The sequence below is a fragment of the Bison bison genome, unplaced genomic scaffold (genome assembly GCF_000754665.1).
Source record: "Bison bison bison isolate TAMUID 2011002044 unplaced genomic scaffold, Bison_UMD1.0 scf7180017864456, whole genome shotgun sequence".
In the NCBI taxonomy this organism is placed as follows: domain Eukaryota; kingdom Metazoa; phylum Chordata; class Mammalia; order Artiodactyla; family Bovidae; genus Bison; species Bison bison.
The window spans coordinates 16,405,872-16,428,173 of NW_011495018.1; the positions used below are offsets into that span (position 1 = coordinate 16,405,872).

Here is a 22,302-nt window from a genome sequence, read left to right on the forward strand (position 1 = left end):
TTGATGACTGTGAAGAGTACTAATCAAGTTTTTGTGCAAAGTCCCTCATTTGGGGGATTTTCTCATGATTAGACTAGGGTTATGAAGTTTATGGGAGAGAAGGTCATAGGGGAAAAGTGCCATTTGGCATGACATCATATCAGAGGTACACACTCTCAACATGATGTTGATTGTTGATGTTGACCTTGATGACCCAGGTGAGGTAGTGCTTTTCAGATTTGTTCACTGTAAAGGTTCTCTCCCACCCCTCTTCCGTACTGTCCGCTCTGGAATGAAGTCACCAAGCACAGCCTGAGCTTAAGGAGTGGAGAGTGATGTCCACCTCTTTGAGCGACCTACACTTCCAAGGCCACATTGAAGACAAAAGAGCCAAGCTGCTGGGAACTCTCAGCAATCTTGAAAAAGGGGTTGAAGGCTGGATTTATGTGGTGAGCAAAGGGATGACTAAAGGATGGGAGGGTGGACAGAATTTCATGGGGGATGAATGAGAGGGTGGACTCAGGATGACTGAGAGGTTCCAAGCATCAGTGATTAGGGGCTTGTTTGGGCGTAAAGAGCACTGCATTGGTTTATTGCCAACTCTGTTTCATGGCTGTGTCACCTTGGATGAGGCATATTGTCCCTCTGAGTCTCAGTCTGCCTGTTTTAAAAATGGGCTTGACTGTTACTGCTCTTCCTACCTCATAAGGCTCCTGTGAGAGTGACTTGAGATAATGCAGATGGAAGGGTTTTGAAAACCATCAAGCCTGATGGGGTTTCAAAGGCTAGTGGAGAGACTGATGGTGCTAATGAGAGGGAAGGGCAATTGGGAGGGGGAATATATTACCTGGGAGACTCTGAATAGTTCAAATCAGTTCAGTTCAGCTGCTCAGTCATGTCCAACTCTTTGCAACCCTATGGATTGCAGCATGCCAGACTTCCCTGTCCATCACCAGCTCCTGAAGCTTGCTCAAACTCATGTCAGTTGAGTTGATGATGCCTTCCAATCATCTAATCCTCTGTTATCCCCTTCTCCTTCTGTCTTCAATCTTTCCCAGCATCAGGGTCTTTTCTAATGAGTCAACATCATGTGGCCAAAGTACTGAAGCTTCAGTTTTAGCATCAATCCTTCCAATGAATATTCATGACTGATTTCCTTTAGGATTGACTGGTTGGATCTCCTTGCAGTCCAAGGGACTCTCAAGATTCTTTTCCAACACCACAGTTCAAAAGCATCAATTTTTCAATGCTCAGCTTTCTTAATGGTCCAACTCTCACATCCATACATGACTACTGGAAAAACCATAGCTTTGACCATACATACCTTTGTGGGCAAAGTAAAAGGATATCTTTTATTGGTGGGATCCAACATTCTGCTGTTGATCATTTTTCAGCAGTTGCAATTTTGGAGTTCTCGCAGGAAAAGATGAGCACACATCCTTCTACTCCACCATCTTGACGGATGTGAATAGTTCCGATAGCCTGGGGCAATTATAATGTATACCGAGAATGCTGTCATATAGGCTCATGATAGTCACCCACTAAAGAGATTTTTATTTCCAATATGCTTTCATCTGAGAAAGCATCTGAGTTCTGATTCTAGTGGTCTAGTTTCATGGTCTGTCCCCTAGATAGGAGGAACTTAGATGAGGTGAAGCTGGTTCTGGAATATTAGGAAGGACTCCACCTAATCATTTTAGCTTTCCTCTTATGGCCATAATTTCCTCTGTTTGACGACACTGAAGGTGGCAGTTTTCCTTAGTGATCTCCACTTCCTGTCCCAGCCTCATTGCCTGTAATCTCCAGTAGGCATTTCCAAAGTAACATAGCCTAATGGAACTGTGGTTCCTGTTCTATGGTAGAGTCTCAGCGATAAGGCTAACCTGCTTCGCTTGACTGTGAGAGGCAGTGTGAAACTTACGTTAGGCTTGCAATAGGCTGCCTTAACTGAGTCTCCAGAATCCCTCCAAACCGGAGTGGAGGAATCCTTTTACCTTTTCAGGCAAACAGACTCTTGGTTCTTCATACACATTTCCTCACTGTTAAGGAGATACACAACCATGCTTCAGGTTTTCCATTGTATTATTCTTTTTGTAGCAACAAACTGATAAGCCATGGAAAATTTTAACCATGTCTGCCCAAATTCCGGGATGAACCACTGACTACTTGGTACAATAAAAAGATTTGGGAAGTCCAAGTGCTAAATGTACCTCTGCCGATAATTTGGGGCTGACTTTGGGCAAGGAATGTAAGCTCTTGGCTCCTCATTTTCCCTAACAGTAGAGTAAGGAGGGACCACCCAGGCTCTGAAAGATGAAGCAATCAAGGAAAAAGTAGGAACAGGGCCAGCTGGCAAATAAGAGGAGTACAGAATTAATGTCATTTTTATATTGCAGCTGACTCAGCATATTTCAAAAATGTAGAATTGAGCCAAAGAACATACATTTGGTATTAACCAAACTGCCAAAGGAAGTTATGTAAAGCCTCTTTATTGAGCTTGAAAAAGGAGAGACATTCTTTTCTCTACCCTGATTTGGGTTGGGATGAAATCAGTACTGAGTCTCTTTTGCTCTTTGGATTCTGTCCTCTAACAAGCAAAGCCCATTTCTTCACATGTAGGTGGTTCTGAGATGTGTCTGCCTAGGCTGATGTGGGATGGAGCAGTAAGTAAAATGATAAAGTCTCTACTCATCCCTGGGTGAAAACAGAGGTCATCTCTGGGCATGGAGGATTTCGCAGTATAATATACATTTCCAAAGGGAAATGCTTGCAAAATGCAGATGCTGATCCCAATTCTGACTTTATGACTGGTGCCAGCCTTTGCCCTGGCACCTTTGTTGAGACAAAGGGGAGAGCCAAGAAGTGAAATGATATTTTCCTTCCCTCATCATTACTCAGCAAGCCTAGCCAGCTTGCTTAGTTATAAAAAAGTCAAGTGTCAAGAGAAACTGCAATGCAGTTTCTCATCCAAAAATGCATTCTCCCTCGTGGTCAAGAGATCCACTGTGTTCTAATATTGTTTCTGAGATGGATGGCCTTGTGGGTTAATTTTTTCCACTCTAACTCTAGTCTGTAACTTGCTTCCCAATATTGTCTGAATTCTGTGGGGACAATCGTTCTTAAACTGTAGTGTGTAGAATCACCTGAGGAGCTTACTAAAATGATAGGTCTCCTGACTTTAACCCCTAGTTCAGTGGGGTTGAGGAATCTTCATTTTTATTTATTTTTTAACTTTTTATTTTATATTGGTAATGGCTGATTAACTAATGTTGTGATAGCTAATTAGCTAATTAATAGCTAATTAACAATGTTGTGATAGTTTCACGTGGACAGCAAAGGCACTCAGCCACACATATACATGTATACGTTCTTCCCCAAACTCCCCTCCCATCCCAGCTGTCACATAACATTGAGCAGAGTTCCCTGTGCCTTTGGTAGGACCTTGTTGTCATAGTCACTAAATATGTCTGACTCTTTTGAGACCCCATGGGCTATAACCCACCAGGCTCCTCTGTCCATGGGATTTCCCAGGCAAGAATACTGGAGTGGGTTGCCAATTCCTTCTCCAAGGGATCTTCCTAACTCAGGAATGGAACCTGAGTCTCCTGCATTGCAGATTCTTTACCACTGAGCCACCTGGGAGGCAGGACTTTATACATTATCCATTTAAAATATAGCAGTGTGTACATGTCCATCCCAAACTATCCCTTTCCCCCATCCTTCCCCGCTGGGAATTGTAAGTTGGTTTCTTTAAGGAAAATAAGTCTGTAAGTCATTTGTATCATTTCTTTTCAGATTCCACATGTAAGAGATATCATACGTTATTTCTCTTTCTCTGTCTGACTTCTTTCACTTAATATGATAATCTCCAGGCCCATTCATGATGCTGCAAATGGCATTATTTCATTCTTTCTAATGGCTGAGTAATAGTCCATTGTGTATATGTACCACATCTTTAACCATTCATCTGTTGATTGACATGGGTTGTTTCCATGTCCCACCTATTGTAAATAGTGCTGCAATGAACACTGGGGTGCATGGAGGAATCTGCATTTTTAATACATGACACGGGGGGTTCTGTTAAAGGGGATCAGCAGCACTATCTTGAGGATCACCATCTGGGTACCATGCCCAGCAAGCAATATTTTACCATACACAGTGTATAAGCCTTTACAAGCCAAGTCCTAGTTGTAGCTTTGAAACAGCTCTTGAGCCCACCTAAATAAATTATTGCCCAACTTACAACAGTCATTGCTGGGCTTATAATAATTTCTGATTTAGACAAATGGCCCAGGAAGAACATGAGCTTGGGAATCAGAAAGGCCTGGGTGTGGATCTTTGCGCCTGTACTTACTGTTCTTTGAGCAGGCTGCTCAGCTTCTCTGAGGCTCGGTTTCCTCATCTGTGAAATGGGAACAGTATTACCCACCTTACTGAGAGAGGGTGGTGAGGATGGAATAAAATGACACGTGTAAGCACCTCACCGACAGGGGAGCCTGGCACTTGGAGACAGATGCTAAATAAATATTATTTTCCTCCATTTGTACTGGAAGCAAGAATTTGAAACAAATACATGAAAAACCTTGCGTAAAGCAGACAGTGTTATGGGAAACTTTTTTAATGCCCAGATCAATCGGTTTTTGGCCTTACTGCACATCACTTTAGAAGTCATTGGTTGTTTAGAGATCTTGGAAGCCTGTCCCTTCTTAATTCCTTCAGGCAGGACTGACTTCGGTTGTGAATATAGGTTTCCAGGAGAGACCCCAGCAGGGAAACGCAGGGGTATCATGATGTTGACACCTTTGCCAAACGCTTCAGGGTCCAGTGCAGAAAATTCAGATCAGGTGTTGAACCCGAAGCTACAGCTGCTCCTAGTCTCGGTCTCACAAGAAACAAGAAGAACCTTGTTCCTGAGAATCTAGCTAGTAATGGACTATTTGGACTGTCTTGCTCAAGCTCCTTCCAGGCGAAATGTGAATGGTACAGTGGTCCGAGAGAAACAATGAACTATTATACTTGGCGTGTTACGGAGAGCTCCTTGCTGGGAGGTGATTTCGCAGTTCAGTTTCAGCAATACCTGCCCACACCCCCCTCTCTCACCACGTCCAACCCGGTTTTACTGTTTGAAAAAAAAAATGACCTTTGTTCTTTGTGCTGGTTGATTAATTTTAGGCTCACTGTTCTTATCCCCTATCATGCTCATGTCGGTACTTATGCAATACGTTTTTATATTTTGCATGATTCCTCCTTCTGAGGACCCAAATCAGAAAAAGGGGAATTGACTAGCAAAAAATGCCTCTCTGAATTCTCTGGCTGAACAAACGGCAAGTTCAGTGAAGATCCTTGGGTAGCATCAGGTCACAGGTGGCCTCTTGCTGTCTTCTCTCTTGGTCCTTTGTCAGGGGAGCCTGCAATCCTGTCCTGGGGCGGGGCGGTCACAACAACTTCCATTCTCTGAAGGCTACACTCTGGAAACTGAAAGAATAATCCCTATAAACCCCATCATATGATTGTAGAGCCTGGAAAGAGCCTCAGATCCAACCCCGCTTATTTTACAGGAGAGGAGTCTGAGGTTCAGAGACGTCCACACAGTTTCTAATTGATTTTTTCTTTAATGACTACCTGCAGTGTGTACCGGGAACCGTGCGCATGATGTGTACTAAGTCACTTTAGTCATGTTCAACTCTTTGTGACCCCGTGGACTTTAGTTCACCAGGCTCCTCTGTCCATGAGATTTTTCAGGCAAGAATACTGGAGTGGGTTGCCATTTCCTTCTCCAGTGCACACAATGGGAGGCTCATAATAGACCTCCAACAGGTTCCATGAGCTGCCAAATGAAGAGGAGGAATGACTGTCTGGTAGACGAGGAACTAGCCAGTGCCTGCTAAGAAGGAAATAAATGTTGACTGAGCCCCTTTTGTGCACGAGTGCTCTGCTGTGTTCTGAGGAGCTAGGAGAAGGGAAGAGGAATCCCAGTGGGGAGAAACAATATATGAACTTTATTAATAACTAGTCCCCATTCTCAGGGAACTTACAGTCTGCAGTGAACTCCTGGCTCAAAGGCATTTTCTAAATCAAGATAGGTACATATCACACCATATTGAACCAAGCAAGATTATGTACTTAATGACTCAAAAATTTAATACATAGTCCTCGAGATGTTTGGGAAGAAGAGAGAAGAGTGCTGGCTCCCAGGGAAATAAGCATTTTCCCCAACAGTGGACTGTTACAGCCACAATTCTCATTTTGCTTTGTGTATCCCCATGATTATGACATGGCGGCAGGGGCTCCATTGGTGCTTGTTGAATCAATATGTGGCTCATTTGATACTAAAATTATGGGCATGTTTATGCCCACCCACAATGACTCCTTTTGTAGGAATGCTTTCTACTCACATGGATCTTTCCTGTTTTTCTTTCAGTGGCCCACCCTCAGGACCCTCACCACCCATCAGAGAAGCCTGTCATTCACTGCCATAAATGTGGAGAGCCGTGCAAAGGGGAAGTGCTTCGGGTCCAGACCAAGCATTTCCACATCAAATGTTTCACCTGCAAAGGTAAGGCACCTCTGGCTTCCTGGAGACGTGGAGTGTCACGGTCACTGCTTGTCTTGGAGGCAGCCCCATCTCCCTAACTCCATACCAGTTGATAATTGAATGTGCTCCCAAGTCCTGAAGTTGTTCACCTTCTCTAATTCAGGAATAGACTGAAGTTAAGGGGAATACTGAGCTTGCCCCAGCCCCAAGACCAGGGGTACACAGGCCTTTGGGTGTTCACTGAGGTTCCTCATCCTGAGAGGGAAGACTAACTGTGAAAGAGCAATGAAATGAAGTTTTGTGTTTTGTGCTTTATAGTTCTTTAAAAAAATTGAAAAAACATTTAAATATTATTGAAGTACATTTGATTGCCTGGAAAATTCCATGGACAGTGGAGCCTGGCAGACTACAGTCCAGGGGGTTGCAAAAGAGTTTGACATGACTTCGTGACTGAGACACGGACATGACACGGCATGTTGCTGTTCAGTCGCTACGTTGTGTGTGACTCTTTGCGACTCCATGGACTGCATCGGGTCAGGTCCCTGTCCTTCACCATATCCCAAAGTTTGCTCAAAGTCATGTCCATTGAACTGGTGATGCTATCCATCCATCTCATCCTCTGTCGCCCCCTTCTCCTCCTGCCTTCAATCTTTCCCAACATTGGAGTCTTTTCCAATGAGTCAGTTCTTTGCATCAGGGGGCCAAAGTATTGGAGTTTCAGCTTCAGCATCAGTCCTTCCAATGAATATTCAGGACTGATTTCTTTTAGAATTGACTGGTTTGGTCTCCTTGCTGTCCAAGGAACTCTCAAGGGTCCCTTTCAGACATGACATAATTGATTTACAATGTGACGTTAATATCTGCTGTACAGCTAAGTGATTCAGTTATACATTATCTGTCATCTTCTTTTCCATTCCGGTTTATCACAGGATGTTGAGTATAGTTCCCTGTGCTATACGGTAGGACCTCTTTATTTATCTGTCCTTTATGTTTCTTTTCAACTGTATGAGGACTCCGACCCCAAAGTAACCATGTCCCAAAGCCCTTGAATGGGACCAGAGGTGACTTTCCACAATTAGAAAGAAAGCCCTAAGATACAAATGCCTGTGGAAATAAAAAGAAGAGATGGACTCTTGGATTTTGAAAGAGGAGGAAGAAAGAGGACACTGAACATCTTAGAGGAGAGCTAGATAAGTATGAAGGTGGGAAAGGGTTGCAGTGGAGGAATTAAGAGTTCACAGCACAAACTTAAACCAGTAAACTGTCCAGGATCAGGATTGGTGAGCAGGAGTTTTGTTGGTGAACCTCTGTTACTTCCTAAGAGGTCTGGCATCTTGGAATCTACTGGTCCAAGAGTTATGTATCCAATTTGTCAATGCTAATGGAATACATACTCCATGTGTCAAGGAACTTGTGGGGGTATTTCAAGAGATACTGGCTCAGATGGTAAAGAATTTGCCTGCAATGCAGGAGACCTGGGTTCAGTCCCTGGGTCAGGAAGATCCTCTGGAGTAGGAAATGGCAACCCACTCAGGTATTCTTGCCTGGAAAATTCCAGGGACAGAGGAGCCTGGTGGGTTCCAGTCCATGGGGTCTCAAAGAGTCCAACACGACTGAGCGACTGAGCATGTGCACGCAGGATAGTGAATAATAAATGCTGTGATGGAGAGAAATACAGGATGTAGACTGGAGGCAGGCAGATAGATCCAGAAAGGTGGTGGGTATTATGGTAGTCTAGGTGGAAGTAATGTAAGGAACATAGAACCAAGTGTGGTAGGGACTCGGGGACAGATTTTAGAGATATTTAGCCAGCTTAACCTTAACCTTACCTTGACCTAAGACATTTAACCTTAACCCAGTTAAGGTTGCTAGGATTTGATGACTGATTGGATGTGAGGAATGAAGAAAGATCCAGAGTTCCAGCTGGACTGCCTGGGTGAACATAAGGTTGCCACCAGATAAGAAAATACAGGAGCACTAGAGAGGCTATTATGAGGAGAGGGGAGGAGTTCAGTTTAGATAACACATTGAGGCTGAGCATACGTGATCCATACAACGTCTCGTAGGCTTAGCACTCAAGAGATACTGGTCTGTGTTGAGAAGAAGGATTGAAAGTGTTCAGCATCCAGATAATGGCTAAAGCTATATGATTGTGTGTGGAATTCCCCTGGGAAAGGACAGGAACTGAGTCATAACAAAGCCAGCATCTGAAGGAAGTAGAACCTGATTTCCATTTGTAACCTTGGAAAATGTACCCATCTGGTAATGAGATGAGAAAAGTGGTTTAATTACTGGGTGGATTCTATAATTAAAAGAAAAGGAGATCCCCAAAGCTTCTGCTATTTAAAGAATTTATAATAGCTCAGTGGGGATAAAATGTGGCTGCAGGCTTCCGATGGAGCTGCTCTTTTGTCTCCAGTACTCAGCAGCTTTGTTTTTCACTCTTGCCTATTAGCAGCAACCATTCCACTAACTTAAAGGAGGCTGTTTTGTTTTTTTTTAATGCTATATGTTCATTCAGATTTTGTTTCAGTGATATGACCATTTTTTTAATGCACCACCTTGTCTATATCATGATTGTGATACATACTCTATAAGAGAATAAGAAATTAAGTAGTAAAAATTTGATGTTTAATAATTATGTATTTAATATTTAATAATTGATATATTTAAGTTAATCATGATTATATGGTTTATCTTATTGATATGTTGTTCATTATAATTATTGTTGTCTATCTTGAGCATTTTTTTCAGGATAATGCCTTAGATCCATTTTTCTGTCAGAATGTTCTAGAGCATTTAGAAAAGACCAGGGACCAGAGGATTGAGAAGGGCTGCCTAGCCAAATATTCTGTTTTCATTAAGCCTTTCCTGGACTATCCTGTATAAGATGTCAGCTTCTCCAGATATCACATCTCTTTCCACTGTGTCTTTTTTCCTTAACATTTATTATTATTTAGCATATTTTATTCACGTGTCTCCCTCCTCCATGAGAGAGTAAGCTCCCCCTGAGGGCAGGGATTTTTGTCTGTCTTGTTTATCACTGTGTACCTGGTACCTAGAACAATGCCTGATGCATTAGGTGCCCAATGAGGGGAGAGATGACTGAACAAATGAATGAACAGTAGCCATGTATTTCTTTGGAACTTGAATATTTGTAAGTGCTTCTGATGGCATAGCTAGCCAACAAGATTTGTCAAGTGCTTACTATGATATATACCCTCACATGCTTACTAGACAGCAACATTATCTGCTGAAAAGAGTGTAAGTAAGGCTATCTGTCATTGATTACAGAGCGAGGCGTCTCTGCCTGGCAGATGGAACAGATAAGAGAACCTGTGCTAAAGGCCCCTGTCAGGCAGCACTTGGGTGAGATATCACTGCTGTTTAGACCCTTATGCCAGATTAGACCCTTAGCTTTCACTTAACCCACTAGATACAACTCACTCCATGTGGGTTATTTGGGGTTCAGGTGGACATTGATAAAGCACTAGTAAAATGGAGACAGTTTCTTATATTCCCTAAGTGCTGAGCTCCTGCTTTTAACATCTATTTAGAGAATCTGACTCATTTGGAAATTGAGTAGAAGGCAAAATAAACAGGATGCAAGAAAATGAGTCTGATACAAATGTACTCCCTTCTCACAGCAAATGAGAAACCACTTTGATACCATCTTTTGCTGAGAAAAGGATAATCCTGTATAGCTTATCTTTTGAATTTTCTGCCATGTTAAAGTGTTACCTAGGTAAATAAATATAATTTATATTTTTAAAAAAATATTTAAGATTTTGAATTCCAAAGTGAAATAGGATAAGGACTCAGAAATTCTTCAAAATATGCTGCTTCACAGTTTTGACTTTTGTTGGGAGATGATTATCCACGGGTCTCTCGTTAGTGTGGGCACTTTTTGTTCTGCATTATCTTTCAAGGGTGTTTGTATAGTGAATATTCTCAAGACAGAGACAGCATTTCCCTCTGGACTAGAGGATGGATTTGTTTGCTGTCTAGTATAATAAAGATAATATCTCCCGCTGGAACAAAGGTTGGATTGATTTGCTTACAGCTCATTATAAAAGACTGGGGTTTTCTAAACTTTAGGTTCCTTTTGTTGTTGTTTAGTTGCTCAGTCGTGTCCGACTCATTGCGACGCCATGGACTGCAGCACACCAGACTTCCCTGTCCTTCCCTATCTCCCGGAGTTTGCTTAAGCTCATATCCATTGAGTCAATGATGCCATCCAACCATCTCACCCTCTGTCACCCTCTTTTCCTCATGCCCTCAATCTTTCCCATCATCAGGATCATTTCCAATGAGTCAACTCTTCGAATCAAGTGGCCAAATATCAGAGCTTCAGCGTCAGGCCTTCCAATGAATATTCAGGACTGATTTTCATCTCTTTGAAGTCCAAGGGACTCTTCAAGAATCTTTCCCAGCACTACAGTTCAAAAGCATCAATTCTTCAGCACTCAGCCTTCTTTATACTCCAACTCTCACATCCATACATGACTACTGGAAAAACCATAGCTTTGACTAGACAGACCTTTGTCAGCAAAGTAATGTCTCTGCTTTTTAATATGCTGCCTAGGTTTGTCCTAGCTTTTCTTCCAAGGTGCAAGTGACTTTTAATTTCATGGCTGCAGTCACCATCCACAGTGATTTTGGACGCCCCCAAAGTAAAGTCTGTCACTGTTTCCATTGTTTCCCCATCTATTTGCCATGAAGTGATAGGACCAGATGCCATGATCTTAGTTTTCTGAATGTTGAGTTTTAAGCCAACTTTTTCACTCTGCTCTTTCACTTTCATCATGAGGCTCTTTAGTTCCTCTTCCCTTTCTGTTCCTTTCACCACCATAAGGGTGGTATCATCTGCATATCTGAGGTTGTTGATATTTCTCCCAGCAATCTTGATTCCAGCTTGTGTTTCATCCAGTCCAGTGTTTCTCATGATGTACTTTGCATATAATTTAAATAAGCAGGGTGACAATATACAGCCTTGATGTACTCCTTTGGAACCAGTTTTTTGTTTCATGTCCAGTTCTAACTGTTGCTTCTTGACCTGCATACAGGTTTCTCAGGAGGCAGATAAGGTGGTCTGGTATTCCCATCTCTTTAAGAATTTTCCACAGTTTGTTGTGATCTACACAGTGAAAGGCTTTAGCGTAGTCAGGTTCCTTGGTGGGACACAAACCCACTGCACGTAGAGCATCCTGGTGACCTGCTTCTCTTGCCTCTGCGCGATGTAGCATGGTCATGAGGAATGCATAACAAATATGCAGCTCATGTTACCTGCCCTGAGTCAGTCTTTTGCTCTGACCCAGGAGTTTCATGTCTTCTGCCAGCATCCATGAAACCAGGGCAGGCTAACTTGCCAGCTTGCAGGTAAAATCTCCAATTCTTTATAGTTCTTGAGAATTCTCAGTTTCATGTCCGTGAAAGCTTTCTTTTAAATGTATTTTTTAAAATGTTATTTTTGGCTTCCTTGGGTCTTTGTTGCTGGGTGTGTGCTCTTTGTCTAATTGGGACCAGTGGGGGCTACTCTGTAGTTGTAGCACTAGGGCTTCTCACTGCGGTGGCTTCTCTTTTTGTGGCTTGAGGGCTCTAGAGCTTGGACTCAGTAGTTGTGGCACACGGGCTTAGTTGCCCCGTGGCATGTAGGATCCTTCCAGACCAGGGATTGAACCTGTGTCCCCTGCTCGATGGGCAGATTCTCAACCATTAGAGCACCAGGGAAGTCCAATGATAGCTTATATTTTGAGAAAGGGAATGCTGAATTTCTCCTAGCTTAATCAAGGAAGAGCACATCTTCTAAGAAAAATGATTTATCTAGCAAAGGTTATAGGAATCTTTATATCATAGAGCAGGGGAGAAAACTGAAATGTTCCTCGAACATTTTTAAAGCAAGCATTGACCCTATCCTATTGCTGGTTCTTTTCACATCATGACCCTGAAACCTTGAAGTGCCACATGCTCAGACCTCATCTGCATCTCTGCTTTCTAGTGACTTCATCCAGTCTCGTAGTTTAGAAGTACCATATGTGCCCTGAAAATACCAGCTCCAAAGTTCTGCCCTGTGGTTCAAACTGGTGTCTTCAAAAGCCTTCTCAGCATCTCCAGTTGGCCTCTCAAACCTAACTAGTAATGGGTTATTTGGTTACTAGCACCATCCCCACTCCCTCTCCAGTCTTTTCATTTGAGCCATTGTCAAGACCTTCCTCCCAGTTGCGTGCATGCTAAGTTGCTTCAGTCATGTCTGATTCTTTGCAACCTTATGGACTGTAGCCTTCCAGGTTCCTCTGTCCATGGGGATTCTCCAGGCAAGAATACTGGAGGGGGTTGCCAGGCCCTCCTCCAGGGGATCTTCCCAGTTGCTTAGGCTGAGAACTTTAGAGTTATTTTGACTTCTCTTTTTCTTTTACATGGCACAAATATTCCACCAACAAGTCCCTTCAGCCCTATATTCATAGTATATAAAAAATCTGGCCATTTACACCATCCCAAAGATAATGCTCCAGCTCCAAGCTGCCACCATATCTTGCCTGGATTAATAATGATGTCAGGCCTCCTGGCATCTGCCTTTACCCCTACTGCAGATTGTTCTTAATGCAGTAGCCAAGGTGATCTTTAAAAATAAAGCCAGATCCTGTCACCTTTTCCAAAGGATTCCTTCATCTTTCAGAATGAAGTCCAAAAACCTTAATGTGACCTCCAAAGCCCCTCCCCATTGTTACTACCTGTCCTCATCTCCCACCACTTTCTCTCTGGCTCACTCTGCTGAGCAACCCTGGCCTGCTTGATCATTCTTAAACCAAGCATTGAACAGCCTCCGGACCTTTCCACTTCCTGTTTCTTTTGCTTGATGAGCTTTTTATCTAGGTATGTGCCTGGTGTCCTCCCCAACTTACTTGGGGTCTCTTCTCAAATGTCACTTATCATTGAGATCATCTTTGACACTATCTGTCATGTATAGATGTGTATATGTGTATCTGTGTGTGTTTACATATATATGTATTTATATACGGTTTAAGTTATGTAGTGTTTATTTGTTGCCTGTCTCCCTCTGCTAGGCACCAACAGGGTTTGTATAGCAGCCTTTAGGAAAAAACCTAGCTTACATTAAGCACTCAATAATAATTTTTGAATGAGTGAATGAAATGTTTATCATTGATTGATACTAATTACAGATTATTATTTCCAAATTATTAAATCCGGGTCACCCAGACTTGACTTCAATCAATGTCTTTTTAAGTGTGGGAAGGAGAAAATTATTTTTGGTTCAGACACAGCATTTCTCTCACACAGTGAACAACTATTCTTTCTCCTTCCTTTTTCCAACCATCTAATTTCATGAAGCGGAAGATCTTTATAACAAAGAGAGAATAGCTGTCAGCCCCAGGGCCTTGGTCAGGAAATGATATTAAAGCTCAAACTGAATTGCATTATTTAATTATTTACTTCTATAGATACTTTATGTAGAGGGGAAGTGGCCCTGGAAGTTTTGATTTATGGTTTTTGCCTTTGAAAATAATTATAGTTATTAAGAGAGCACTGAAGGTTTTAAAAGTCATGGGCTTATCCGGTGGCTCAGTGGTGAAGAACCGGATGCCAGTGCAGGAGATGCAGGTTCTATGCCTGGGTCAGGAAGATCCCCTGGAAAAGGAAATGGCAACCCACTCCAGTATTCTTGCCTGGGAAATCTCATGGACAGAAAGGGCCTGGCAGGCTACAATCTATGGGGTTGAGCGACCAAACAACAATTGCCATCATCACCTAAATCCTTTTGGAACATTGTTTTGTCACAAGAGTTGGACATGACTTAGTGACTAAATAACAGCAAAGGAAACAGAATAGATAGTTCAAAAACTATGACCAAATTAAAAAATAGTGAAGGTGGTAACATGAGTGAAATTGGAAAAGTTTGGGGAACACTGATTCTGGTAGTGGGCTTGGATTGCATCTGAAGTGATGAGGCTGTTTTTAGTGTGGTCTTGGGACTCAAATGTTATACCATATTATAATCATGCCATTTACTGAATAAGAAAAACTTGTTCAGTCACTAAGTCGTGTCCAATTCTTTGAGACCCCATAGACTGCGGCATGCCAGGCTTCTCTGTCCTTCGCAATCTCCTGGAGTTTGCTCAAATTCACGTCCATTGAGTTGGTGATGCTGTCTAACCATCTCATCCTCTGTCACTCCCTTCTTCTTTTGCCTTCAAGAAGAAAAACTGAACTTAGGTAAATGTAGTTCAACTTTTGAACTTTTATGGTGAGATTTGCCTGCCACTAATTAGATTGAATTAGTAAATTTTGGTTGCAGTTTGGAAAGTATCCTGTAAGAATTGACTCGACCTTGGTCATTTCTTTTTCTTTGATTTAATCTGAGAAGGGATTTGATAGTGCCTAGAAAGGTATTGGGCTTCCTTGGTGGCTCAGACAGTAAAGAATCTGCCTGCAATGCAGGAGACCTGAGTTCGATCTTTGGATTGGGAAGATCCCCTGGAGGATAGCATGGCAACCCACTCCAGTATTCTTGCCTGGAGATCCCCATGGACAGAGGAGCCTCTCAGGCTACAGTCCTTGGGATCGCAAAGAGTCAGACATCACTGAGTGACTAAGCACACACACCAGAGAGATATTATCTACTGAGTGAAAGCTACAGAGAAAAAGCAGGATTCCTTTTGGAATTCTTCCTTGGTTGATAACCAATTCCCAAATGAGATAAGTGCCCTGAAACCTTCTAATCCACATTAAACCCAAGCAGAGAGATTTGAGTCATCTTTCTCCATGATGGAAGTGACATTTGTGAGGTGACTTCAAGTGTCCTCTGTGATTCAAATTTGTCCTTAGCCTTTCCCTGTAGGTCCCCACAGGGTTCCCATCATCTGCCTCGAATAGCCCGTGCAGGGCAACTGAGTGGGTCCTATTTTCCCTCCAGGAAAGAGTGTTTACAGTGGACCTAAGAGCCAGTAATTGCTTTTCTGCTGTGCCTGGAAGCTTCTAAAACTCTGAGTTTCTCTATATTCATTGAACCTTTAGTGAGAAATAGGGAGAATCTCCTGCAATGTATTAATTATCAGGAGATATGTGTATGGTACGCAGCTACCTGGAGAGGCATTAAACTTATAAAAGCACTTAGGCATTAAACTTATAAAAGCGTTAAACATATAAAAGCAGAGTTGAGTAAGTGTGGTCCAAGGAGCACCTACCAGAGTAGCTCTGATGCTGGTGAATGATTCCGTTTCCTGGTCTCACCCCAGTCTCCCTGATCAGCATGTTGGTGATCAGGGTCTAGCATTTTCAACCAGCTCACCAAATTTGATGACCACTGCTTTGTTGCACGTGGGCTTGGAATTGGGGGTGTGATGACGGGCAGGGGGAGAAGTATATTAGTAGCCTGTGGGGAACCATCCAGATAAGGATTCTCTGGTCATGGTCCTTCACAGCCTATGAAGTTCCCAGGAATTGGGCTTTTCTTTAGAGCAGCTTCATTTAGGTATGAAGTGCTCCACTAAAAAGTAGATATAAAAATGTATGTTCTAAACATACCTGACTAGTAATATGGAGATGGAAAAAGTCATGGTATTGAGCTATGTCATAGAAATTCTGAATGGGGCAAAAGAAGCAAGGGTCTAGAATTCCCTGTTGCACAGTTTGCCAGCATCCACAAGTGCAAAGCAGAAGACCGAAGTCAAATGATATGAATAATGAAAACCCTGGCTAACCTCTAGGGTGTGCTATAAATTCTGAGGATAAATGGTAACATTTGTTTATTCAACAAATATTTTTTTTCAAGTGCCACAATACTCAAGAATAAGTCATACACGTCAAGCTATATGTATAAGTTAGACATGATCCCTGCCTTCATAGAGATATATCATAGACTGCTTGTGTTCCCCCTCAAATTCGTATTTTGAAACCTAATCCCTAATGGTATTAGGAAGTATGGCCTTTGGGAAGTGATATATCATGAAGGTGGAGCCCTTGTGAATGGGGTTAGTGCTTTTTCAAGAGACCCCAAAAGCTCCCTCATCCCTTGTGCCACAAGGGAACCCAGTGAGAAGACTGCTCTCTGAACCAAGAAGCAGGGTTACAGCCATGCCACCCTCAATGTACCTGATCTCATCTGAACCAAGAAGCAGGCGCTCACCAGACACTGAATCAGCTTGCAGCTTCATCTTAGACTTCACAATCCCTAGAACTGTGAAAAATAAATTTCTATTGTTTATAAACCACCCAGTCTGTGGTATTTTGTTACAGCAGCCTGAATGCATTAAGACAGGATATTAATCAGACAATGAAATAATCATATGAAATCACTGTGACTTACCAACTGTCATTGGTGCAATAAAGGGAAAATAAAAAGATCTGCCCCAGTGAAAATGAGCTTGTAACAGAAGGATCTCTCAGTGTGTTTGTCGGGGGGAGATGGACAGGTGGTCAGGAAATGATTCCCTATCCCATCTCCACCTCTCTGGGAATAGAGGGCAGCTCAAACTTCTATTCTGTAAAGGATGAAAATATAATAACTACTTAATTTCTCCTTGTATGAAAAGTCAACTAAATGGACTTCATTATTCCTAAGAGCAGATTTATATTCTTTTCTTACTAAAAGTCACTTAATGTTTTTGCATAAATCAACCTGGGAATATGGACAATTGATCACCTTCAAATGTTTACCATGTGAAATGTCTATAGAGCATCTGTCATCTCTCCTTTCACCATGGTAGGCTATGGAGGCTTGAAAGATATATATATATATATATAACATGGTATCTACCCCTGAAGAACATGTGATCTGCTGGCAAGCCTGTGCTTACCGGAGGAGCCATGGCTCGTAGCAGGATGGTGCCGGTGAGTGGTCCAGAGCACAGGCGCAGCGAGTCTGAGGCTGCAGAGAACACGTAGAGCTGAATGGTCTGGGGATGTTACCAAGAAGGGGGCAAGGTAGATAAAGCACAGATGCTCAATAAAAACATAATAAACCTTCCCAGGACTGAAAAGAGGGCGCTAGCTGTGGTCAGGGGTCGGGGCTGCCTTATTCAAAGCGGTAGAGACAGGGATATAGCTGGAGTTGACACTGGCCTTCATTTGGGCAAGCAAGTTTCTTGCCAGAAATGAGTGGAGCCGTAACATTCCTATTGGCATTTGAAGGATGGCATTTTAAACATTCATTAGAGTAACTTTGTTTTATTTCAGAAATGGAACTAATGTTATATGTTATTTATAGCCACATAGTTTTAGAAAGATTTCTGAACATTGGATAATGTCTGTGGAAATTTTTAAAAATCAGATCATGTGAGCTCGTCTCTCCAAATAGCATTGGCAGAAATCCTTGTACAGAATTATGTCTTAATAGAGACTGTGCCACTTTGCAATATGAGTCTTAACTGTGTGTTAGACTTTAATAGTTAAAGGGTGTCAAAAATGCTATCTTTTGACAGCTTCTAAAAGTCCGTTATCCTCTGTAACATTCAATCTATGAAGGTAGCCCATGAACATCAAAATTATTTTTAGTGTTTATCTAAAACTATTAGAAAATTCAGGTTACAGCTTCCACTATGCCAATGAATTACAATGCACCTTTCAAGAATTAAAGATTGGGTTCTGTGAAAGGGCTTGGGAAAAACCATACCAGTTTTGTCATCCTACGGTTTATAGGATGTTTACCAGATCAGGATCATTCTACATAGAATATGTGTATTTATAAAATGCAAGGATTTTGCGGAGTAGAATGAATGAAAATTGAGGGGTGGGTGAGTTGAATATACAGATTAAGAGTTTTCTGTGTTTAGATAGTTTTTTAAAAGTAAAATTGTATTACATAATGTATATGCTATAAGAACTAACTCTTTATGTTTATATCTTATTTCCAAAATGGAACTTTAGGTGTTGGTAAAATAATAAATTTGATGTTTTTTTTTCATTGCACCGTAATCCCTGTGATTTGATGTAGGTGTACAGGTCAGGAAAGTCACATTATCACCTTGTCTATATTCAAAAGGATAAGTCCCCTTCTGTCCTGAATGGAAAAGCCATTTATTCTACCATAAATAGCTTCCCTGGTGGCTCAAACGGTAAAAAAAAAAAAAAGAAAAAACTGCCTGCAATGTGGGAGACCCAGGTTCGATGCCTGGGTCGGGAAGATCCCCTGGAGAAGAGCACGGCAACCCACTCCAGTATTCTTGCCTGGGGAACTCTGTGGACAGAGGAGCCTGGCAGGCTACAGTCCATGGGGTCGCAAAGAGTCAGACATGCAAAGAGCGACTAACATCTTACCTCACCTGCCATAAATATTTTTAATCATAGATGTAAGATAGTGTCTTTCAGGAGCTTGTTCTCATTTGTAATCACCTCTATAGTGATAGCTATAAGCTTATCTAACCTACATCTCCTCATACATGTAAAGCAAACGTTCCCCGTTTCTCCTTTAGACGGAAAAGAGCTGATTACTGATTTCCTTAAAATAACCTGCCATACACTTAAAGACCATTATTACCCTGCCTTCTTTTTCTTTGGTATAATCCCAATTCCATCTACTTTTTTCCCCCCTCAGATGTTCTCTCTTAGAGACAGGATTACTCTTGTTGCTACCCTGTAATCTCATTCTAGTTTCTTCTCATGCACCTCAAATCATGGAGCACTTAACCAGCTGCAGTCTTATTCTCTGTGATCAAGGCCTTTTTGGTTATTACTGAGCACAAAGCAGAGCATAGTCTGACCCTACACTTGCGAATTAAAATGATCTCTAGAGTTGTTTTGAGTTGTAGTCAATTTCAATTGTGAAGGAAGAGTCTTAGGAGATTGAAGAAGTTGAGAGAGGGTAGAGTTGCTACCTTGGCACCACTATCTTGATGCCAATTAGGTACTTTCAGAAGCAAAGGCAGGATTACTGGCTCTCTTTATGCTGTGCCAGAGCAACTTGGCTCCACCCACACAGTCCGGATGCCAGCCTGGTTTAAAGCGGTATGAATAGGTGGAAAGGGACAATAATAAGTTTCCATCTCTCTAAGTATCGTGATAAGAAGTGGGTTTTGCCTTCAATAAGTTTGCAACTGAGATAAGGAGAAAATCCTGATGGCAGTATAAGGTAACACAGATTAAGAATCAAATGTTAATCATTGTTCAGAGCCTTGAGAAAGCAGAGCCAGACAGGACTGGAAGAAGCCAGCAGCTTCGTCACAAGGTCGAACCTGAGTGGGGCCAGGGAGGCTGGTTGGGGTTGTCATGGGCACTGGCAGGAGGTGGGAGGAGGTGTCTATCGGGCATGGGGGATGGGAGGGTCAGTTTGGCTGGAATAAAGCCCTGATGGTCAGGAAGAGTCAGATGAATGTTTGGTAGATGCCACAGCCTTCGATGCAAGATCAAAGTGAAGAAGGAGGGCATTTACCATGTTAATTTAGAGGATGTGAGCAGGATAGATTGAGTGAGAAGCCAGATAGATTCAGGAGAAGCCAGAGAAAAAGAGCCCATTAAGAGGGTTAATAAACCCCATGCTAATTACTTATTGTGGTTGCTGGTAAAAGTAGCAATGCATCCTTACCTTTTTCTATTTCCTAGAGGGTCAGCTTATAGGCACACAGAACTCTCACTGAGGCTGTGTCCTTGGGGTCTGGGAGCTTGTTAAAGGCGAAGATACATGACCCAACTTTTTCTGGGGACTGAACAGGGAAAGGGAAAGGACAGAATATAGACCTGAAAATTTACCTGTGGGCCCAGAATTCCAATGAGTGGCTTACCTGAGGTAGTTTTACCTGGGATAAGCAAGGTCCTATTAAATCTGGCCAGCCTTTCATTTCTTCCTTGTGTATATTTTCAGCATTTATACATGGTACTTCCTGCTTATTAAGTAATCTATGCTATCAGAGAAGACTTTGATACTTGTTTTGTGTTATGGACCCAAACAAAAACAAAATAATACGTTGAGTGAGAGGTATTATTCTGGATGATATCTTTGTTACTTGAGCTGGTTATAATTAATGTCATTTGCACATGAATTTCTACGACAAGCATTAAAAATAAACTTACTATGTAGTCGAAGATTTTATTAATAAAAGAGGGTCCTACTGATTCCTTTTCAATCAAATCTCTTTAGTTATTATTGTAAATTCAAGCTCTGATTAATACCACACCTCAAATGCCTGACCTTGGGGTCTCATTTTGTCATCTAGTTGGACTCCTAACTATCTTCTTTCCCAGAAAAATCATAGATTTTGAGGCACATTTAGAAATGAGTGTGAAAAGCTCTTTAAATATGTTTTGCGGCTTAGTATTTGCTTCCAGGATGATGCATTAGCTAATAGTTATTTTTGGTGGAAGCTGCCCCCTCTTATTATTGTTTATGAGTCTCTGTTCAGCTATTTTGAGCTCTGGGCTACAGCATGTCATACTTTGGAGCTACAGTGCATGGTACTTTGAAACACACTGCTCTGGATTTCAGGGCAAAGTCTGATTCAGTGAGACCCCACACCGTAAGGCAGCATTGGAGGGGGCTTGAGAGGATGCTTTGTCAAAGTGTACCTTTGGATTTTCTATGAAGAAAGGGTTTGAGGAGATGAATAGAATAATGTCTTAGGTGAAATAATCTTTTTTAAAAATTTAGCTTGAGTAGAAGATGGAGGAAGAGTATGGTGCAAATCCACTTGTGAGGAGTTTGAGAATTCCGTACCCTCTGTCTATCCCACCTCCCTGCTCCTGCACATGGCAGCCTAGGAGGAGGCAGTGCTGGCCCAGGGGACGAGGAGCAGGGTTTTCACCTGTAAAGTAGAACTTCTAGAGCACAGAGTCCTTTTAGGATGTGGAGAAAGGGAACCTTTGTACGCTGTTGATGGGAATGTACACTGTGTGACTACTATGGAAAATAATATGGAGGTTCCTCAAAAAATTAACAATAGATCTACCATACAATCCAGTAATCCTATTCCTGGGTATTTATCGAAAGAAACAAACACACTAATTAGAAAAGATACATGAACCCATAACTGAATCACTTTGCTGTATAGCAATAATTAACACAGTGTCGTAAATCAACTATACTCCAATTAAAAAAAGAAAAGATACATGTACCCTTTTCATTGCAGCAGCATTTACAGTAGCCAAGATATAGAAGTAACCTAAATGCCCATTAATAGATAAATGGATAAGGAAGGCGTGGTATATATATGTACAGTGGAATATTACTTGGCCATAAAAAGACTGAAATCTTGCCATTTGCGACAATGTGAATGGACTTTGAGAGCATTATGCTGAGCAGAATAAGTCAGAGGAAACAGACATTGTATGACTCCACTTTTACATGGACTCTAAAAACAAAACAAATGAACAAATAGCAGATAACAAAACAGAAATAGTCATAAATAGATACAGAGAACAAACAGGTGGTTGCTAGTGGGGAGGGTTGAAGGGGAGAAGATAAATAGGTGAAGGAGATTGAGTTACAGACTTCCAGTTGCGAAATAAATGAGTCACCAGTATGAAATGTATAGTGTGGGAAATATAGTCAAAAATTATGTAATATGTTTGTGTGGTGACAGCTTGTAACTAGACTTACTGTGATGATTGTTTTGAAATGTATAGAAGTATCGAATCGCAGTGTTGTGTACCAGGAACTAAGATAGTGTTGTAAGTCAGTTGTGCTTCAGAAACAAACACATTCATAGAGAAAGAGATCAGGTTTGTGGTTACGAGAGGGGAGGGGAGGGGTGGGGGTGGGGGGAAATTGGACAAAGGCACTCAAAAGGTGCAGACTCTCAGTTATAACACGAATACTAGTGATGCAATGTCGGAGAAGGCAA

At 41.8% G+C, this 22,302-nt stretch overlaps 1 protein-coding gene across 1 annotated transcript in view; it reads left to right on the plus strand.

The window, feature by feature from the left end:
* ABLIM1 (actin binding LIM protein 1) overlaps positions 1-22,302 on the plus strand; it is a 216,003-nt gene that overhangs the window by 52,493 nt on the left and 141,208 nt on the right. Inside the window, exon 2 of the mRNA XM_010859295.1 lies at positions 6,401-6,535. Within this exon, the coding sequence (XP_010857597.1) occupies positions 6,401-6,535 (135 nt within the window). The remainder of the gene's footprint in view (positions 1-6,400; positions 6,536-22,302) is intronic.